The sequence below is a fragment of the Cryptomeria japonica genome, chromosome 3, assembly GCF_030272615.1.
Source record: "Cryptomeria japonica chromosome 3, Sugi_1.0, whole genome shotgun sequence".
Taxonomy (NCBI): Eukaryota; Viridiplantae; Streptophyta; class Pinopsida; order Cupressales; family Cupressaceae; genus Cryptomeria; species Cryptomeria japonica.
In genome coordinates, this window is record NC_081407.1 from 172798556 (window position 1) to 172820497 (window position 21942).

General features: G+C 41.5%; 1 protein-coding gene across 3 annotated transcripts in view; it reads right to left on the bottom strand.

Moving 5' to 3' along the window:
- Positions 1 to 21942, bottom strand: part of LOC131029170 (uncharacterized) — a 262261-nt gene that overhangs the window by 172691 nt on the left and 67628 nt on the right. For all 3 annotated transcript variants that reach the window (XM_059218132.1, XM_059218133.1, XM_059218131.1), the window contains exons 5-6: positions 17649 to 17833; positions 16981 to 17326 (exon numbers count right to left, since the gene is read on the bottom strand). In XM_059218132.1, the coding sequence (XP_059074115.1) occupies positions 16981 to 17326; positions 17649 to 17833 (531 nt within the window). The remainder of the gene's footprint in view (positions 1 to 16980; positions 17327 to 17648; positions 17834 to 21942) is intronic.

Below are 21942 nucleotides of genomic sequence, written 5' to 3' on the forward strand. Positions count from 1 at the left end.
GGTACGCAAGGTCAATACCAACGGGGCGATTAAGTTGTGGACGCTCGACGGGAAGGAGATACCAGACGCCGTCAATGGGTCGAAAATAAAGGTTTACCACGAACGGAGGGAACCTGGACCCTCCAATCAGGATGCTTGACAGTCTTCTTGTAAATAAATAAATAAATTTTTTTAAAAATTAAAAAATTTATTAAAAAAAAAGGGAACGTGGACCATCGAGCGGTGGCAACACCGACGGTGGGACCACCGAGCGGTGGCAACATCGACGATGGGACCACCGAGCGGTGGCAACACCGACGGTGGGACCATCGTGCGGTGGACACCACCGCCCACGCAAAAATAAAAAAACGCGAACACAACACCCCCGCCCACGCAAACATAAAAACTCCGGCCAAACGCAAATGCAAACATAAGGGAAAAAAAAAGGAAACGCACACACGCAGCAGCCCCCACCCAACAACGCAGCCATACACAACCGAAGGTGGTGGTTACGAAGGTGTTACACAACCGTACGGCTATAACCAGAAATCAGTTATAGGAGAACTTAATGGAGTGCGCTGGGAAACGAAGTTGGAAGAAGCAGTTACAGGCTTCCTCCAGTAGTAGCCAAATAGATAGAAATACCAGGGTCTTGTCGTCAGGCGTACGTGTGGCAGGCAGCACAATTGATGCCAGCGCAAGTCAGAAGAAAAAGCAGAAAGCACCACAACCTGCCATAAGTGGGAAAAATACATTAACACCTCAGAATATCACCTTCGAAGGCCTGAATGGGTCAGAATGCCGGAAATGGTGGCAGGACACTCCCAACAATGATTTGGTGAAGCAAAACCTTCGTAAGGCAGAAGTGGAGTGGGCTATTCGAATGCCCATGTTTCCTATCCGCGAGTACGAGGGTGCCCTACGGTTCATGGTGGACACCTTTGACAGGCACACACGCGCGAGTACTTTTGAGTACCTCGGGAGGGATGTCACCATATCCTTCAAAGCGATGGACTTCACCAGAGTATTCGGCATCCCAGGCAGACAGGGCAGGAAAATCGAGTTGAAGGCTAAGAAGATGAAGCGTGAGGAGAAGGAATATTGGATTAAATTAGTATCCAGGAACTTGACGACAGCAGAGCTGGACAGCGTGGCTAATGCCACGAAGGGACGAGGAATCCATGAGACATTTGTTGCAGAGGGCCACTGGCAGTGCATTATGTATGTCATTAAGAGCAGGTTGACGGGATCGAGTAGGGCGTCGGACATCGCGCTCCCTCAAATTATGCTCATGAACGGGCTTATGAATGGCATTGTGTACAATTGGGCCGTGTTGCTAGCAAAGCGCATGTATGAGTTCTTGACGATGCAGCATCGCACGTTCTATATGCCCCACTATGCTATAGGACTGTTCTTGGAGGCCACGCGGGAAGCATCGCCGGAGGCAGAGTTGGAGGTACGACCGCAGGGACCGTTGGCAGCAGGCGAGCCTCCTATCATGTATTGGAGACACTTGGACATTGGGCACTATTCTGCAAAGCGGAAACAGACAGTAGATACGGCCTCAGGGGAACCTGATAGCGGGAGGGAGACTTTCGGTAGTACAGAGGATTCAGAAGCGGAGGATGAGGAGGATGATAGCAGCAGGGCGACGGAGGAGAGGGTCCTTGTTGCCCCACCCTTGCTACCGATGGGCACACTTGTGACGTCATCTGGAGTGGGAGGCACCTTTATTTCGGCATTTGGGCAAAGTCGCACGCCAGTTGCACTTGGCCCCATCCAGCAACAGGTAGTATCACCTCTACCGGATCGAGCACCACCTTCAAGACCGGCCCCGACCACGGAGGCACTTACCGAAGACATGGCAGAGTCGCGGATGGAGGAGTCGCTGCATCGCGTAGTGGTCAATGAGGAGCAGGGGCTGAGGGAGGTGGTTGATACGGAGCCTCAGGTGCGGTTGGATGTTGTTGGGACTGAGGCAGTGGTGACGGTTTCTGCCTCTTTGTTGGAGGAGTCCATGGCTATGGCGACCCATCCCTCAGTCGTAGAGATGCGTACAGACCCGTTGGTCGTGGCTATGGAGAGCTAGCTGACCAAAGATTTTAGATGACATTGGTACAACCTGTGGGAGCTATTGTATTCTCACCTTGTCACGAGACTAGAGCTGAGGTAGTAGACTTGGACGATTCCTCTGGCGAGACACATGTACCAGTAGTTGGGAACGAGGCAGGAGAGGTCGTCTTTGCCATTCAGGAGCAGGGAGATGCTACACCTCTAGTGGTGGAGGAGGCACCCTCATACCAGCGGGATGCGGCAGTATCAGTTCCGACAGAGACTTCTGAGTTACCCCTTGGTGCTCTTACATAGATACCACTTCCGTCACGATCACAGCCTTCAGAGCAGGAGGGGGAGGACATTGAGGCCTATTTAGTTGACATGGTGACGAGGGGTAGGCGAGTGGTGGCCACGGCCCAGACGCGAGCATTGCAGCAAGTTATGGTGGAGTTAGAGAGGGTCCTACAGTTTATGCGGGTGGGCTGCCCCGCAGCCTTTGCTACATGCTTTGAGTCTCCGGGATGGCCGACTACTGAGACGGATGAGATGCTACAGGCTTGGATTGTGCGTCAGCCCATTGTGGAGAGTCGGGTGATGGCAGTCGTCCGAGAGATTGAGCAGGTCTACCGAGACGCCTACTATGCACTAAGGCGTACACAACATGAGTCTGCGGTCCGCGAGGCTGCTAGAGTCGAGTTGGCGAGGGATGTGGCCACTCAGCAGGCCTCATGGGCAGCAGAGAGGGCCCAGTTCTTGGTGCAACTTGAGATGGCCCGAGCACAGAAGGCTGAGGTAGAGACTCGCCTTTCGGCGAAGCAGAGCGTGAGGAACCTCGTACAGCAGGAGTTGGATGCAGTCACTGTCGAGAGGAGCCTGTTACAGGATCGATTGATCTGTATGACAGAGATAGCGGATATGAAAGAGGAGGAGTTGCTGTAAGCCACGCATATGGTGAAGACGGCTTTGGAGAAAGTGTTGGTGGCGGAGCGTGATGTGACTACACGTACTCAACAGGTTTATGAGCTCCACGCCCGCTTGGCGGCCCACCCACCGACATCTCAGCCTTCTACTTCAGGGACACCTCCCCAGCCCCCTCCTTAGTTTTGTCTTGATGTATATTTTGTGTGGGTTGCATTGTCTCCATTTTTGTTGTTAGTCGTCGGAGACGACTTCTTTTTTGGGGGGGATGATATTGTCGAGAAATATGTATATCTTATGTTTTGTTAGTAATGTTATTTGTTAGTAGTTAGTTAGCCGACGGGTAGGTAGTTGGAGTCGCGACGGTTGTGTCGCACCCCTTCAGCTGTGATATATTGTACTACCTGTGGGTATTGAAGGGTGTGATGTTTTTACGATAGATAATGCTATGAACATTGTATATACTCTGAGTTATTAATGGAAAGCTTATTCTTGTATCCATTTTGTTATTGCACTGTTTATTTATGTGTTACTTCTGTACTCTTTCTGTTTACCCAGTGAGGCAAACAGCCACAGCCATAGAGCACATTGATGTTGCTCGTCAGATGTTGGCTACGTTAGGTTGAGGTACTCCTATGTTAGATGAGCAGGGTGATAGTGGCCTTTCCCTTGCATAGTTCCATTCACTACAAGAAGCCATTGGGATAATGAAACATAATTACTTGCAGCTACTTGCTGATAGAGACTTACTTCTCGAGTTGGATTGTATTTGCTATGATGCACTGAAGGGGAAGGAAGAGGATGTTGACGAGCTCACTTATGAGCTTGAGGTGACTATGCATTCATTAAAGAGTGCCTAGTTGGCCCTTCAGGAGTTGCAGTCACAATTGGAGGAGCTTACCGTGGAATTGAGTTTGGCACAGTCTTCACCAGCTACAGATACGGTACAATTTCCTACAGTGGCAGTTGGTGATGATTTGATATCCACGGGTTGTTGTGGGGATGTCACTACATCCATCACAAAATCTAGCGCAGTAGTCTCAGATGGGATGAGAACTTGGATTGAGAGAAGCAAAGAACCACATGATGCGTCAGGTTCTCTTGAGGTCACTACTATGTTAGATGATGCAGGTCAGACTGTTGATACCTCGTGTGGCAATGATGGATTCTCCCGAGAGTTGTGTGTTGGTACACGATGTTGCTCCATCATCTTCACATGAGATTCACAGGGTGTCATCCGGTTGGGAGTATGGCTCTCATGTTGATTTGTTTCCCTCCCGGATGCAGATCTGTTACTTCATCTAATGTAGCTGATGGTGATATACAGCTTGTTGTGTCGCAAAGTTAGAGTGATCAGCTGCATGTTTCAGAGGATAAGGTTGATTTCGCCTTATTTCATTTTTACTGTGCCGATACATTTGCTGAGTACCTGCTTGAGAGTTCGAAGTTTCAAGAGGGACCGTTCGGGGTCACTAGGGATACTCTCATTCATGGTTCATGCACTATCAGACGTTTTGTGGGAATCATTGTAGGTACTCTAACTACAATGTTTCCTCATAGAGATTTTGTGGTTGGGTTTGCAAAGTAAGTTGCTAAAGGCCCTACCCAATCAGTGATTTGGGATCAAAGATTGGAGCCATCTCTTGATTCCAATATTGCTAGTGATGAGCCATTGACCGAGGTTGGAGCCTTCTACCGTAATTGCATAGTGGGGAACGCTCATCATTTTTCTTTTCATCCACACACACAAGACTTGATGATGCATCAATGTGTATTGGTTCTGAGATTACACCATCCATTGTGTGATGGGTATTCACCATCTTTAGTAGATGGGATCGATATTACTTGTAGAGTCAGCACATCCATGGGAGTTCAGTAGAGTATGGAGATAGTTGTGGTGATGCAAATACCTTCAATTATTCCTATCTCCACAGAGCAGATGGATGTGAGTTTGGTTTGCATTGGGACCTGACTAGCAACAGGTTTAGCACTACTATCAAGATGAGTCCCATTCGATGGCTTCACCACTTCTAGCATGGTGAAGTTGAGATCAGATTTGAGCAGCGAAGGTTTGGGAGTGTTTCTCATGGCAGACTTCCATACTAGTTATGGGATGCAGGGATTGTTCCAGCTGGTGGATTACTTCTTCCTTTTGTTGGGGTTGACTTAGTTGCACTATACAATGGTATCGTGTTGATGCCACATGGTTTGGATGGAGTACTCAATAGAGTGATTTGGGATCCTGGCATTCAGCCGAGCATTGAGTGTAGAGTTTGGGATTCTTTGGGTGCATCGGGATTCTAGATAGGATTTATAGTTGAGCATTGCAGCATGTTCAGTGTGTTGAGGGTATACCGGTTCATCCTTGGCCTTCTTGAACATTTTTTGATTTTGATGCACTATTCTTGTGCGCAAGGGTTGGATGGTTGGCATGATGTTTGTCCTTGCGCAGTTGTGTTTATGTTGGTGCTATAGGGGTCGGTTGGAGTTGTGTGGGACATTACACAGTTCATCTTTTGGACCTTTGGTCGAGTGGAGTTGCTTTGCAGTAGAGATTGCTTGAGGACAAGCAATTTCAGGGAGGGCGGACTGTAATGTCCCCATTTTTGTGAGCATCAAAGTTCGAGGGGTTAGCCTATTATTTTGACTCTCGTAGGGTAGTATGGTGGATTAGAGGGTCCAGTTTGGGAGTTTCGGAGCTCTTCAGGTGGCAGTTGCAAGTGTTTATCTCACCAAATCTTTCATTTGTTTTGAGGCATTGATATTCAAAGGTTTCTAGTTCCATTTTGAGGGACTTACTATAAGTCAGTGGATGTTAGAGAGGGAACCTTACTATTTTTAGTAAGGCATCCAGATTGACAGTGGGAGCAGTGGGTAGCCAGTGATGAAGTCAAAATCATTAAATAATGATTATTAATGGAGTTATGACATTTAATTATTATTAAAGTAATAATAATTAACTATTTTAAGGGAATATCATATTGAATTCATGTGACTTTATAATTAAAGGGGATTTAATATCATAAGGTCAAATTATAAAGTGAGAGCAATTAATGACTTTATTTGACTTTACTATAAAAGGACATTTAATGATTATAAAGTCAAATTATAAAGTGCATAGGAGGAATAATATAAAGTACCAATTTCAAGGGACATATAAGTGATTATTAATATATATACTTTATATTATTTGTTTTGCACCAGACGAAGTAATCGACCCTTCTAAAAAGTTATTATAAAGTTTTATTAAAACCCTAAAGTGGATTTCAAAAGGGAATTAAAGGCATTTAAGAGTTGATAGGATATAAAAGGTTTCAAAAAGAAAATCAAACTCATTATTGATGATCATTTGTCTTTGCTTTTGGGTGGTGTGCATTGAGACCTAGGGTTTCAGGCAACTTTAGCATTGGAGAACAAAATCTCTTCAGTGTTTATGCAATCTTGAGGCTATGAAAGGCCAGCTGAATCATTGCTTGACTGTGGGCTTCATACAGAGGTCCAGTTGGTGCTTCATTGGACAAGATTTACATTTCTTTCAGAATCTTCAAGGGGTTTTCAGACAATATCTTTTGCAGATTTAAATATATTGGAAGACATTGTTGAAGGTCTTAATTATTGCTACTACGACTTAATATCAGCAGTTCATGCTAGAACACGGGCAGCTGCATGAGAGGCATGATTTGGCTTTGAAGAGACTCCATTCTTTGCACAAGGATCTGCCACATCTTCATCAATCAGAAGAACTCCTTACATCAGGTTCTTTCATGTTTTTCTACTGTAGTATCATGCATTACAATTCATATCAAGAACAGAGAATTCAAGGTAGTTGTCGCAATATCCCAAGATATCCTAAAAGGGAACATTATACATAAGAAACCACAATGACTTAGAGCAATTGATTGTGTAAAATATAGTAATCAAAATATTTTGGTATCAAGATACAATAGGTGATTCCCTTCCGAGTCAAGTACAAGTTCTAACCAAACGATACGGTAACCTCAAATTCTAAGCACTTCAACGGTAGTTATCTAGGAAATGGACCAAACATAAGATCTAAATTGTGCCAACGTATGCCGAAAACAACACAATACCTTTCTAACAAATAAAGGCTCCCACTAAGGACACCTAAACTAAGGCAAACCGACTAACTCTAAAGCTAAAACACTAAGGAAAACCAAACTAAACTACTTGAGCCACCTAACAATCTCAAGCAAAATGACTCAAGGCAAACTAACAACCAGGCTCAACAAAAAGAACCCCTAAACTAAAGCATACAGAAAGAAAACCTACCCTTAGCTATATACAAGACTCCTAGAATGGACATGACTCAAAGGAGTGGCATATATACATGACTTGACTTGACTTCCCAAAATGTGCAACAAGAGCATGGCAAATGTAATGGTTTCCAATTTCGCAAATTTATCCTTGTATTCTAAGAGAAGACCTCTCACAAGTAGCCAACCTTAAACTCTTATTTGGACTTTTTTTTTTCAAATTGTTATTAATAAGGAGAGCACTCAACACTTAATCCACATTTCAGTTGCAATTCAAGGATCTGGAATTTTAAAGAGAAATTCCACTAGGAAGAGGAACTTTCAAAGGGAAATTTGACTTCCATCTAGAATTATGAGGAAAATTCCCGATTTTGAGGGCAAAACAAGGATAATATGAGGTCGGAATTTCACCCTTCATACAGATTTTGTTTGCGTTTCGGATCAAAATTCCCAAAAAATAGGGAATATTGGGGCAGAAATCCATGCTTCATGTGGATTTTGCACAAAGAGGAGAAGGAAAGTCGATTTTAATAGGGATAAGTTAGATTCAAAAATCCAGATTTCTCCTCAAAAACAAGGACAAGCTAAATGACAATAATCCCTATTTTAGGCGGAAAACAAGGATTAACAAATTCAAGACTCTAATTCCTCATAGGACATTCGATTTTCATAAGGATTTTGATGAGGAAAAATTCCAATTTCAAGCCAAAAATGGGGATAAAACTAGGTTGAAATTCCTTGTATTCAGATTAAAATGAGGATTTCACAATTGAAGGGAAAATTGACCTCCACAAGGATAATTGAAGAAAAACCCAAGAATTTCAAGAATTTGATAAAAAATAAGGATTTTTCTCAAATGGAATTTTAATTAGAAAAAAGGAAATTGATCTCAATGAAGAGCAAATTCAACTTCCATGTGGAATTATACGACAAAATCCAAGAATTTAGGGAATCACTAATCAAAATCTGGATTTTCAAGGACAGCTAAGGTAAGTTGTTGATAACTTGTCCAAGAAAATAAGGATTAAAGGATTTGAAATTGGATTAAATTTTCAATCTGAATTAAAGAATTTGTTCCAAGTTAGAAATCAATTCAAGTAAAATTCAAGGATTAAGAATAAAATCATCAAAGAATGAATCCATGAATCCTTAAGAACAATTTCCCAATTCACACAATTTTGCGCTCTTCATAGTTGAAATCCACAAATCCAATCATAATTCCACTTCCAAATAATAAACACCCAAATTAAATTTGCTCAAGAGTTGGAATTCCTTATTTCACATCAGGACTCCGGAAAATCTATATCAATCTGGACTTTGACAAAATTTGCATCGAGGACAAATCTGCAATTGACAAGGACTAACTATCTACTTGAATCTTTCCAACGGATTTTGAATCAGTGACTTTGAGTTTGAAACTCGAACCAAAGGACCTTCTCTCTAAACAAGCTCTTCATTCAAAAACCCAAGGTGGAAAACTGCCAACAAAGGAAAACTAACTAAGACGACGACCCAACACCTAGGCAAAAAGAGGTCCCCTTTTGCAATGGGGCGATGTGTGTAAAGGTCACAATAGAACCAAATGCAGTAGAAGTACAGATAATGCCATTCCCACTAGCTCCACAATGAGGTCTTTCTAGATGTTTAGGTTTAGTTAGCTTTGCAATTTTTTTAATATTTGTGTTTTCCTCAGTACACGCAAAATGTTTAAAATGGGGAGTATATATCCAAATGAACACGACAAAATAGAAAAGTTTGCATCTAATTCTTCAATGTTCAAAGTTCAAACCATCATATTGAGTAAATACAGTTTTAAATAATCAAACAGAAGCATTTTTCACTTAAATTTTGCTAATGTTTGCAACTTCATGACAGGAACAATTTGTCACTTCATTTTGTTGTTGTTTTGCTACGTGCAACTATCCCTTTGTTTTTACAATTAGTTCTGAGTGCTGACCAATATAATCTTAAACCATAAAGCAGGTTCAAAACATTTATTTCATTTTGTAGGTCATAAGAATTTGAAAATAAAAAATTTCAAAAAGAAAGTCTTTTAAATTTATATAAGAAATGAAAAGGTTGTACCAAATCAGCCAAATTTGAACCAAATCCTTTGGAAGATTGTGTTGTGCGTTGCACACGCTCCCTGTCGCCGATAGGGTACCCCTTCCTTTTTTGGGCCTTTCTGTCTTCACCCTGTTGAGTTTCGTGCAAAGTGTCTCGCGTCCTTTCGAGCGAGCCCGCGATTGGTCCGTGAAGTGATGATGTTGAACGAAGAAGCCAGTGATTCCATTAGGCTAGTCGAGCCCTCGGGCACGAATTCCAAGAGATTGTTCAAACTTGTGAAATCACCTTGAATAGGCGTGAGATATTAGAGGTTGGCAAAGCCCGCCAAGCAAAGGACAGCGCGTCTGAAGGTCGCATGAGGACCCAAAGTTGTCGTTTTTCGCGTAAGAGCGATGAGATAGATTACATGATGTTTGTTCTTACAGAGTTTACGAGATTTGAATGAATGACGATTTTCGCCAGCTGGTGGAGAAGGAGGAGCGAATTTGTTTGCAAAATGCCAAGGCTGACAAACTCGCCCAAGTGCCCAAGCTCGCACTTCTTGAGAGAAAGTTAAAAATCACCAAAATGCCCAGGAAGGGCGAATTTCGGACTTTCAGGCCAAAATGAGAGAAATGCTGAAAGTTGGCAAAAGTGCCAAATGGTCCGAAATTCGCTAAAGTTAGCAAAAATGCCAAATGGTCCGAAATTCGCTAAAGTTGGCAAAAGTGCCAAATGGTCCGAAATTTGTTTAAAGATGGCAAAAGTGCCAAGAGGTCCGAAATTCACGTAAAGTTGGCAGAAGTGCCAAATGGTCCGAAATTTGTTTAAGAGTTGGCAAAAAGGCCAAGAGGTCCGAAATTCACTTAAAGTTGACAAAAACTCCTTAAGGTCCGAAATTCGCTGAAAGTTGGCAAAAGTGCCAAATGATCCAAAATTCGCTAAAAGTTGGCAAAAGTGTCAAATGGTCTGAAATTTGTTTAAAGTTGGCAAAAGTGCCAAATGGTCCGAAAAAGTTCAAAATTGCTAAAACGTTTAAAAGGTCCGAAAAGGATAAAAGCGCCGAAGTTCGCACTTGGGGTAAAAACAAAGTTTAAAGTTTTTTAAGGGCCTCCATATCCCCGAAAATCGCGAGTTGGGGGAAGTGCGCGAGGAAAGCAGAGGTGGAAATTGGCGAAGTCACCAAATGGTGCGAAACTGGAAAATGATCATAAAGTTCGCATTGGTCGCAAACTCCTCATAAGGTCCGAAATTCGCCATCTAGGGCAAAGTCGCAACGCGTAAGGCAAATATAAGGAATTCGAAATTGGCAAAATCCCCCATTCCTCCGAAGATCTCAGCGCAGAGAGTGCAGTAGGGGATAAAACGCGAAAGCATCCGAAGTTCACGATTTGGGGGATGAAGATGTGAAGTTTAAAAGTCTACAAAAACCCTCATACCGCCGAAGTTCGCAATTTGGAGGATGAAACTGAGAAGTGTTTGAAGTTTTAAAGTTCCCTCATTCCGCTAAAGTTAGGGTAAAATCACGTGAGAGAGGATTGCATAAGGTTTGAAAGGTGGAGCCAGAAAGCACAATTTCCGAAGGTAAAAATGTTGACAAACCCTTTCAAACATTCAAGTTCAATTACCATTTCGTCCAAGGTGAAGAATCGCTAAGTCTAAAACTCAAAATTACAAATTCTTTTCAAACCGCAACCGCGAAAATTTGAATTAGAAAGTTTACCATTGGAATTCAAAATTGCAGACCCTCCCATTCAAAATTTGCAGAACTATCCATCCGTTCTTGCACGACAAATCGGGCAATTTCTCGTCGTCCATTTTCACCAGGTAAGTACACTTCGTCTCTCTCGATCATCTGAAACATTTACAAATTGGATGGATGTCTATGCGAAAAATTGATTAAAATGCTTTAATCTTCAAAATTCGCATCTCTTTCCATTTATAAGGCGTCGTGCAAAGCAATTGAAATCAAAACTTACTCCTAAGAATCAGCTAGAGATTGCATTTTCAAACTTGGAAAATTTCTCAAGCTTTGTCCATTTTTTAAAATTGATCCTGAAAATGCTTAAATATAAACCTGCAATTGAAAGCTTCATGAATATTTATGTTTAGATCAATCAAGCTTGTAGCTAACAAAATCATGCTAGTCCCGATTCAATTTTTGAATTAATCCTTGAATGCTGGCATATTCTTTATCTAACCCGCTTTGCTTCCCTTTTATCGCCTCGTAATCCGCATCCGATTGTGCAGGATAAATGCCTAAATCAGCGGTAGAATCATCAAAGACGCCTACTGCAGCCAAGACATCGCAAGCATCCAAATCAGATATCCCTCACCAAGTCGAAAGGATGAAGTACCAGTATCAAAGAGGGGGATTGAGGGAGTCAAAAGTTCAAAGTGTCTGGGACAATGTCGGTGATATTGACCTAGGCCATAGCGATATCCAAGATTTCAGGAGCCGAGTCTTCTCCCCTAATGCCTACGGCAGGCCTAGGCAGATGATGGAAAGTGGCATCGCCCAAGTGGCGGGATTTCCTCCAGCAGTGCAAAACTATGAGTTAGTGGTAGAGGCTGCCCAGCATTACCAACCAGGTTCCAGATTGGTGCTCCTCGAGAACATGACCCTCGCAAACTTCACTCCTGAGGCCATTGGCGACGCATTTGACATCCCCTTCCCGAACAATCCCATGGCCACGACTATAGATGAAGCACAGGGGGCGTATGATATGAATCCTGCCAGATGCAGAACACTGATCAATGAAAAGTGGTACAAGGAGAGAAGACCTCCAAGCGTCAGAATTGGGAAAAAGACCCCAAGAAGTGACTTTCACAATGAGCATGGGGACATGGTCACATTGCTCGGCCGGGTTATGGGACTTCCCAAATCCAACTACTTTGAGGAGTGGATGTTTTATTTCATAGAGCAAATCTTCGCTGGAAAGTCCAAGTTCGACTGGGCCCAGATTATAAGCGAGAACATCCACACTCAACTAATTGAACTCGAGACAAAGAAGTACTTCACTATGACCTCTTATTTGGTCAACATGTTTGCCAGGAACCAGCCACTGCCAGGTTTAATAATGAAAGGAGAAATTGGGAATGGGCCTGGTCAGGTGAAGGTATATGATTGTTACCAACAGTTGCATTATTAGGATATAGCTCAAAGAGAAAAGAATAGCCCGGCCTATGTGGTTGGTCAATATGAGCGAGTCAATGATGCCTTCACAATGCGCCTGGTCAGGCTAATGCAGGGAGGATTACACATAAGGCTCTCAGAGCAAGCTACTATCCTAGTACAAAGATACGGAGCCTGGTTCATCCAGTTCCCAAGGTTCTCCTACATCCGGATAGCTGGCTTTGATGGTGCCCCTCTCGCTTCCACGGTACCCAACCAACAAGATAGTTCTTTTGGAGGTCGCAAGGCAGTCACGTCCGGTCGGCATCTTACTCAGAGACAGCAAGTAGGCTGGATTCGCGTTCCCCATGATTATAGGCAACCAGGATGTCCATCTAAAGACCCCCACCCAAGCAGAAGAATCCTTCGCAGAGCTGGCCTCCTATGGCCTACAAGAGCATTTTCCAAGGAAATGCTTTGATCACAATAATCTAGCAAAGAGAGCCTATGGCAGGCGGTACAGTGAAAAGGAATCAATTGAAGATTATTGGAAAAACCGCTCTAATGACTATGAGGTCCGAAGGCGTGAATATTCTAGGCTGAGTGTGCAGCAGATGCGACTCTATGAATATCGTCGGGTCCCAGATCAACTCACAGATTCAGGGAATTGCCTGCAGGTCCGGAAATTTGAGGCCGTAAGGCATCTTTTGCCGGGCGTTGATTGGTCGCAAGACCCGATCACTGATTTTGAGGCGGTCATGGCAGCCCCAGCAAGATATACAGACCAATGGTTGCATCTACAGATTGAGCGACTAATTCATGAGGGAGTCCAGTTCACCTACCACTTAATGGGTAGCCTCGATTCTCAGTCCTCCAAAGATGAGGGAACTTCCAGTGCATCCAGGGAAGAAATTGAAAAGCTCGAGAAGAGGAAGAAGGCTAAGGCTTGCAGAGGGACTCGGACATCCAAGAGAACAAGAAGGGAAAAGATTCCCATTAGGAGACCAGAGGTCACTTCATCGTCAAAGGACCCCAGTTCGTCCGACGATGTAGTAGAACTAGACTATATACCCGCTCCGCCTTCCCAAAGTGACATTGATGCATTTGGAGTTGATGATCCTCCCGCACCCGACATGCTAGACGTCGAGCTAAGGGCTATTGAATTAGCTAAGCCGGGTAACCAAACTGAGGAAGGAGAAATTCCATCCATTCAGGGGATCGAAGTGCATGAACCCACCCAACAGAGTCGCCATGAACTGCTGCTTCATAACACTGCCAAAGATGACTCTACCGTTGAAGGAGAGCAAAAGACAGAGGAGACCCGCGAGCTCGAAAAGACTGAAGAGCTACCATCACACGAAGGCATCAGACAATTGTTCAGTGAAGTAGGAGAAAACTCTGCTGCAAGCAAAGAGCTTGACACCTCCTCCACTCCTCCGATAACAGAACAGCTGCAAATTTGTGGTGAGACGGCTGAAAATATCAAAGAACAGAGTGAAAATTTAACAATAGCATCAGCCCAGACTGTACCTCAGGAATGGTTGATTGCCCGAGCTCAGCGCAAGGCCGCCACAAAGCCACCCATTGACTTGGAAGACATCTTCTCACGTATAGATCAAGCTAAAGCCAAGGGGAAGAAAAAGCCCAAGGCATATTCCAGGATGACCAAAGATGAGCAAAGGAACCGCACTCTTCACATTGCCACCCCGCCTGTAGACAAGCTAGCAGATCAAATTACACTGGCAGATTATAGCATCACGACCGTCCCCATCAGATGAGCCACTAAGGAACAGGAAAAGGAGGAATTCAAGGATTCAGTACAGAACATGCTCAGGCAACTCGAAGAAATAACAGCTGAGAAGGATATGTATCGAGCTTGTGCTGAGCAGGCCGAAGGGTACATCGATCAACTCCTGAGACCATTACACAATGCTTTTGAATCCCACATTCCCCCGACAGCATTGGCACAGAGGACCACAACAGAATTTGAAGGAGTACGGGACACCGCAAAGGCCGTCAAGGAATGGATACAAGGCATCAAAGGGAGGGGAGAACGAATCCTCGAAGAAGTAAAAGAGATGGCTCACCATCGAGAGACCACCCTGGTCCGGCTATTAGAGGTAAAGAGGGAATCCCTTAGAATGCATGAAGTGGCTGCCACTACTCTTCCCCTCATGAGAGCTCTCTTCTGGACCCATGCATAGATTCCTACATTATCCACCATCCTAGATCCTTATAACATCAGCACTCTTAAGGAATGGTACTGGACTATCACCATGAAGAATGACACAAGAGAAATCATTGATAAAGAACACGATGCATGCGAGACAATTCTGAACACCATGCAAGAACTCGGCAAAATGATCCTCTGATCAATGGTCTTGGGATGGCAAAATGCCCTGTCCGATGAAGTGACACGGCCAGACTGGGAAGAAAGACTAGGGACGAATAGGATCACCTATTCCGTTAAGGACCTAAGTTTTGCTGGTCAGTTCCAGTCAGACATGTGGTGCTTCGAGCGTAATCGTTCCAACTGGAAGGATGGTTTGAAGCACGTGGACCAATATCTCGAGAGCATGCAATATAAAATTTGTCATCCTCCTATGCCTCCATTCAGTCTGCTATTCCAATTATGCATCAGGTTCCAGGAGTATGTTCGTGAGGAACGTGCGGCAGGTCGTGATCTTTTGGCAGGAATATTTGCATGGTGAAGATGAGGTCTTGGAAAAGGAATCTACAAATGGAAAAGAGAAAGTGCTTTCCTAGAAAGTGTTTTTTCCTTTTAAATCTTGAAAGTGCACTTTTTGGCCAAAGGGTCATGTTTGACTTCCAAGTCAACTAAATGTAAAACTTTATGTGTATGCACCTTTTTGGATCATTTTTGGATAAGTTCTAATTACCTTTTGGGGTAGTTATTACTCCCTTTGGAGTAGTTGTTGATATTTGCCTCCCATTTATGGGTATGGGCAGCCATGTTTTGTGGATGAATCTGGGCCACTTATTTAAATTAAATCTTGGCCATTCATCCATTTTTGAAGCCTATTTAAGGGGCTGGTTTTCCCTCATTTTGTAAGAAGTTCTTGGATTGTTGCTGAAGCTCTGGCGAAATTTACAAGATTTAATGCAAAGTTAAGACTGTTTCAAGTTTCCTTGTGAGTGCATGGTCTCCTTCTTCATTAATTTAGAATTTTTCAGTTATGCTTCTTTCCTTTATATAGCATTTTCTAAGTAAACATCCGATAGAATCTTCGCTGTTTATACCGTTAGGGAATGGCTGATTGTCTTTCCTTCTATATGGTTAATCTGAACCTCTCATATGCTTAGTTCGGTTATTGAATGCTCACTGAATGAATGTCAAAGTTCTGATGTTGTATTTAATAGCATGAAAACCAAATTTTCCCTTGAAGATCGCACTAGATTGATGCAAGTATTGTGCTTAAATGGCTGGTAATGTTTAATTTAGTTATTTGGAGGTGTCCGTCTGTTTACTAAATCTACTATCTTAGTTAAAATTTATATTTTATGTATCTCTCTCTCTCTCTATCCCTCTTTTTTCCCTTTTTTTACCAAGAGAATCCGTAGTCTTATTGAAAGCAGTATCAACCCAACTTAAACCATTTGATAAGCAAGACCATTAAAGTTTTGGGGAACTCATCCAGCAATTGCCTATTTCACCATAAGTCCCCCTTGTGTTTCCAACAAAACACATCAAACCACTGAGCAATCCCGCAGTCAAGACCTGACAAACGAAACCTTGAGGTTATCCCCTTTGATCAAGCGCGAGAAATAGCATTAGGGATTTCCTTATCTCAAGAGAGGATAGGATACTCAGCAAGTTTATTCTATTCTGCGTTGGCCGTATGGAGTTTGCAGCAATGCGACTTTAGACACGTCAACAGATTGGTACCTATGAATTAAACTCTGTTTGAATTTTTGCACTATTAAATTTAAGAAAAATTAGTATGAGGAAAAAGCTTATGTAAGAGCAGAAATTAAGAAAAATGTAAAGATGTTGATTGTTTAGTTAAAGAATGAGTTGTATAATTTGGGTCTCATCATCTTCCGAGTTAAACTGGTAGATGGACAAACATAAGAAAGAGTCAAAAATAAGAATGTCTTTTTTGTGACACCAAAATGATAAAAAACAGAATGAAATTACATACGTAAGATTAAAGGTAATCTAAATGTAAACAACCTAACCATCTTATTTGAAAAACTGAACTGATTAAAATAATAGTTAAAAATAACAGCACAAAATCTACTCTCTTCATGCTCTCAATCTGGTAAATGCCATCTAAATATTTCATTCATTCAGTTCAATACGAGACCATGTCCATTCTTTTGGTTAATTTTTTCACGATATTCATTTTGACTTTAAGATATAAAATGAAAACACTAAAATCCCCACCTCTGGATATCAAAATTCTTTTAATAGATTGTTATACGTGACATTTTGCAATATCTTCCATTGTACTCCCTATTTATTGAGGTTTCATATCAAGCTTCTTTTGCCATCCATATTTTCCGTGTCCTTAATTTGTCTAAGGATGAACACTGTAAGCTTATTTTGCATCAAATTGAAAAAGTCCATACCTGTCCATTGTATGCTGCTAGTATAGTAATCTCCGTAGGTGCATGACCTTCGGCCACCATCCATTGTGCAAGAGCAATCACCATTTTTGCTTCCCATTCATTTTGAAAACTACGTTCTCGGTTCTCTTTGTATGCATGACACCAGAAATGCATTCGTTTCAACATACACTTTGGTTCTTTATTCCTCTCACCGGAAACAAGTTTAACATTAGATTGAAGATCAGGATATATAGGCAAAATCAATGGCAAAAGCTCTTCATGCATTCTACTTTGAACAGATAGAGTTTGATGTGGCAATTTGTTGTACTCAATAAGCCTCTCAAACATTGAAACTCCTAAGCCGTGCCTGGAATAGTTCCAACGGATTAGCCAAGCAAAAAAAATGAAAATATGATGCATCACCATCTTTAAACTTTTCCACATTTCACAACCTAATCAGTTAAGCCATGCGAATTTTACATTCACATATCCACACAAACCCATCATAGCAACATGAATTTTGGCCTATAGATTATATTATTCAACCTTCGCCATTGCCAAATATAATATTGTTTAATCGTACATCTTTTATGTAAATTCTATCATAGGAAAACTGAATTTGTAGGAAAGAATCTCAGTGGGCAAACAAATTTGGACTTTGGGCACATTTTCTTGTAAGAATCACATACCGTAACTTCAGTTTGTAACTCTCTACTGGAGGAGGTAATTGATAATGATCACCAATCAAAATTAAATGTTGCAGGCTTGGTCCAATTGCCGCTAAGAGTTGAGGCTCCAAAACCTCTGCTGCTTCCTCAACCATGATAATAGGCGGGGCTAGCATCTTTAAGATATCTTGATGCATGGCTGCACCCTAATCAGTGACAAAACAATTAAGTGCAAGGTTTCTATTTATGAGAACTAGTAACAAAACATGCTTGTTTCGAAGCCAATGAAAACTTAGTGTCTTAGAGTACGATGAAAATAAATCTACCAATTGTGATCTTTGCCATTGATAATGGAATTCAAGACAAATTTTAGATGTGCAAATGGAAGTAAATATAAATTATTGGAAAAAAAAAAGTTCAAATATTTTGATTTATTCAATGTGGGTGACGAAGAGAAGTGAATATATATTTTGCCTTTTGAAAGACCCTTTTTCTTTATATCCCTTCCACCACGCTTAGCTGCTCCTCCATATTTTGAATAAAGTATTAGAGTTGCCCAGCCATGTTTAGTTTCACTACCTTAAGAAGCACTTAAAGAAATTTAGTCTTCTACCATACAATAAATATATGATTTGCACATAAGGTAGAGATGTCGTTCTTGTAGGAAAATCTAATGTCAAATCAGTAGAGAGCTAATGAACTTAAGTGTTGCTGTTATTTAAGTTGTGCTAGTTGCCAACAAAGATAAACAATTACTGATAGAAGTCCTATGCTGCTGAAGACATTTTCATGCATTCTATAATTCTACGGAAATTTTGGCACAAATATTTATACCAAAACATTTCCTAGGAGTTTATTTATAAATTCATTAATTTATCTTAGATGAAATCAATTGGAGTTTTAAATAGATATTTTTTTATATTTTTAGCAGCTACTTATAATAGATCAATCTGCTGATTTCAGATGCCTGGTTTTAATATTTTTTAAAGCTTTATTGCCCACTTTCAAAAACTGAATGAAGGACGCTTAATTCGGTTGCTTTTTTTCTGTTAGTTTTGGTTAAATTGTAAACTCCACAATAATCATTTAGTTACTGATTATTTGTAAAATGTAATTCAAAAATAGAAGATAACTAAATAAGGAAGACATTTAAGTTTGTTATAATAGATTCAAGTTTAGAAAAAAAAATCAGCATGTGATTTCAATATTTGCCCCTATTTCATATAGAATTTTTGAATAGTGGTATCGGAGTCATTGATACAGGAGCATCTCGAGCTCAGAGTAATCCGCATCAGTTGTGAATAAGTTTCTCTCATTTGTGGCGTTTTTGTTTTGGTTCGGGTTTGATCTCAATATTGCCTAGTTCAGAGTTTTGTGTTTTCGGAATCGAGTTGGTCTGACCGAGTTGGATCGAAGAGACTTCAAAAGTCTCTGCCCAATCAGGACTTGTCTTGTCGATGCTTTCTCACCAAAGTATTGGGGGGACACGGGAACTCTCACACTAATGTTGGTAGGTCTCTCCGACAAGCTCCAGATTGCTTCGTTGTGTTCTATCGGTGTGGCTTGGATGGATTAAGAAGACATCTTACGTCTCACCACGATACTAGAAGCTTTTATCACCGATGAGTCCATCGGCTCTCTCTTTGTTTGAGCACGTTGTTTCATCGAAGAGACTTGGGGAACTTCTCCATAAGCTTGTGTCTCTTCGATGTGTTCTCGATTGTGTGGAACCCCTTGTTCGGTGGGGCCATGTCAATTTGGCATATTCTCTAGTGACATCGATGAGACATTAAAAGCCTCTCATCGACTCTTATTTGTCACACCGATGGGCATGAGCAACACTCTATTCTTCATCCTCATCGAAGATCAAGAAAACTTGAGAAGACTCTCACTGATGTAAGTCTCGCCAATGGGTTTGTTTGTTTTCGTCAGTGCTCTTCGTAGTGAGATCAAGGAAACTTGAAAAGTCTCACTCCGACAGAGTCATGTCTCCTCGATGTTCTTTCCTTGGTCTGTTAGAATCGGCCCACACTTGACTATTGTGTCGATGAGTCTCAAGACGACTCTCGCCGAAATGGATTTGTCTCTTCAATGGCGGTTTCGGTGATGTTTCATGTGGAGTGCGATGGTTGGGACACCCTATCAACTGTTGGGCTTCCACCAAGGCATACAAAATCCTGAGATTCTAGTTGGAAGACAATTAAGCCACTGTTGGTGGGCAATTGAATATTGAATGGGAAGTGTTGGGAGAACAGAGAGCTATTCTGAGACAGAGAAGAGGATAGTGGAAGTGGTTGACATTGGAGGAAAAAGCAATTTCCGATTGCTTGGAATACAAACTAGAATCAAGAACTGTAGAACGTTGAATTCAAATTGTAAATACTGGTGTTGCATCACAATTTCATCAAATAAAGATGCTTCTTTTCTCGCTGTTGTGAATTTGTTTTTTTTTTGTGTACACATAAGCTGTGTGGTTGGGCTTATCCCTAGGCTTGACTGCTCCAAATGGTATCAGAGCCAGTCAAAGAGGTGTCAAGACAAATACGAAGTTCTGAGAAGGGATTTTTTTGTTGTGGGTAGCAGAAAACAGAGAGAAGACCCACAACTGCAGAGGACTTGTGTATAAATGGCACTCAGAGGACGTGGCAAAGGAAGATGGGGTAGGAGAGATGCAAACACTGCCACAATGGAGATGTTGAAAGGGATAGTGGTTAGGCTTGAAGCTGTTGAGACAACATAGCGTAGAGGTGTCCATGTTGAGGACATCAGCGAAGATGACGCGGAGGTTGAAGTACCAGAAGGAGAAAATCAACCTGTACCTAATCAAGAAGAAAGGTTTATTTGAGCCATGAACAGAATAAATACCAGACCCCGTTTTGACCCTCCAAATTATAATGGTAACTAGAATTCAGATGAATTACTACATTGGATCTCTGAGATGGAAAAGTACTTCGATTTTGAAGGTATAGGGGAGGACAAGAAGATGAAATATGCCTGTACAAAATTGAAAGGGCGTGCACCCCTGTGGTGGGATCATTTGCAGACTAACAAACAACAAAGAGGTAAGGAGAAAATAAAATCCTGGGATAGGATGGTGACTAAATTGAAGGCAAAGTTTTTGCCCACAGACTATCACATTAGTCTATTCAAGAAATTCCAGGACTTGAAGCAAAGAGACAAGCGTGAGAGAGTATATAGAAGAATTTTATAGATTGAGTATACGAGCAGAGCACACAAAGGATGAAGTAGAGCAAGTTCAAGATCTACGAATGTCAATTCAAGATGAAATAAATCTTCTTAGACTGTAGAGCGTGGAGGAGGCCTATCAATGTGCTTTAAGGGCCGAAGAGAAATCAAACAAAAAGCAGCAAAACAATAACAGGGGCAGAGGCAGAAATGTGCGTGGCAGACGCCAAAACAGTGGTGGGAGAGGTTATTCCACCAAAGAAGACAAAGGAGGTAGAGGAAATTCTCGTGGAAGAGGAGACTCCTTCAGAGGACAAGGGAGTTTTGGAAGAGGACGAGGTAGAGGGTTCCCTGGTACATGCCACCAATGTGGATAAATTAGTCATATATCTTTTGAATGTCCACAAATTCAATGCGGAGGTAAAGGGAAGTAGGCCAAAGTTCTTGTAGCTCAAGCAGAGGGTGAAGTTGTGTAATGCCCCCTTTTGGGATTTGCAGTAATTTAGTTCTGAAATAATAATTCCAATTTAATATGAGAATTGTAATACATTTATAAATATAATTGTATTAATTTTGAATATATTTTATTATAACAACTTAAAAATTTTAAATTAGTTTGGGAAAGTGGTATTTATCTTGATAGATTCTCTTAATTGAAATATATGTTATTATATTGTAGAGGCCCCTTAGACCATTTGATTGATATCTTACAATTATAAGAGAATGATGAAAAAACATAAATAATTTTCCCAAACAAAAACTCTTCAATCTTCAACATATTGTTGACTCCTCTTAAATCATTGTTGACCTTTTGATAATTCTGATTGTTCAAATCCCAATAATCTGCAAGCTTTAAGTGGGGTTAAAATAAAAGCCACAACCCATATTCAGAATTCCCTTCTGCTAAAACACAATAATAATGTCCAAATCTCCAAACCTTTTCTTATTGCTGCAAACATTGAATGAGACTTCTTTTATTGTAGGAATATGAATATTTATTGTGTGGAGCCCACAAAACACTTGGCAAGCTTAATCTAATAAAAATAAACCTGAGTTTCTACTGAAATCCCTTTTTCTCAAATCTGATATCTCTGTCAAAAACAAAGACTCCCCACGTGGTCTTCCTTCC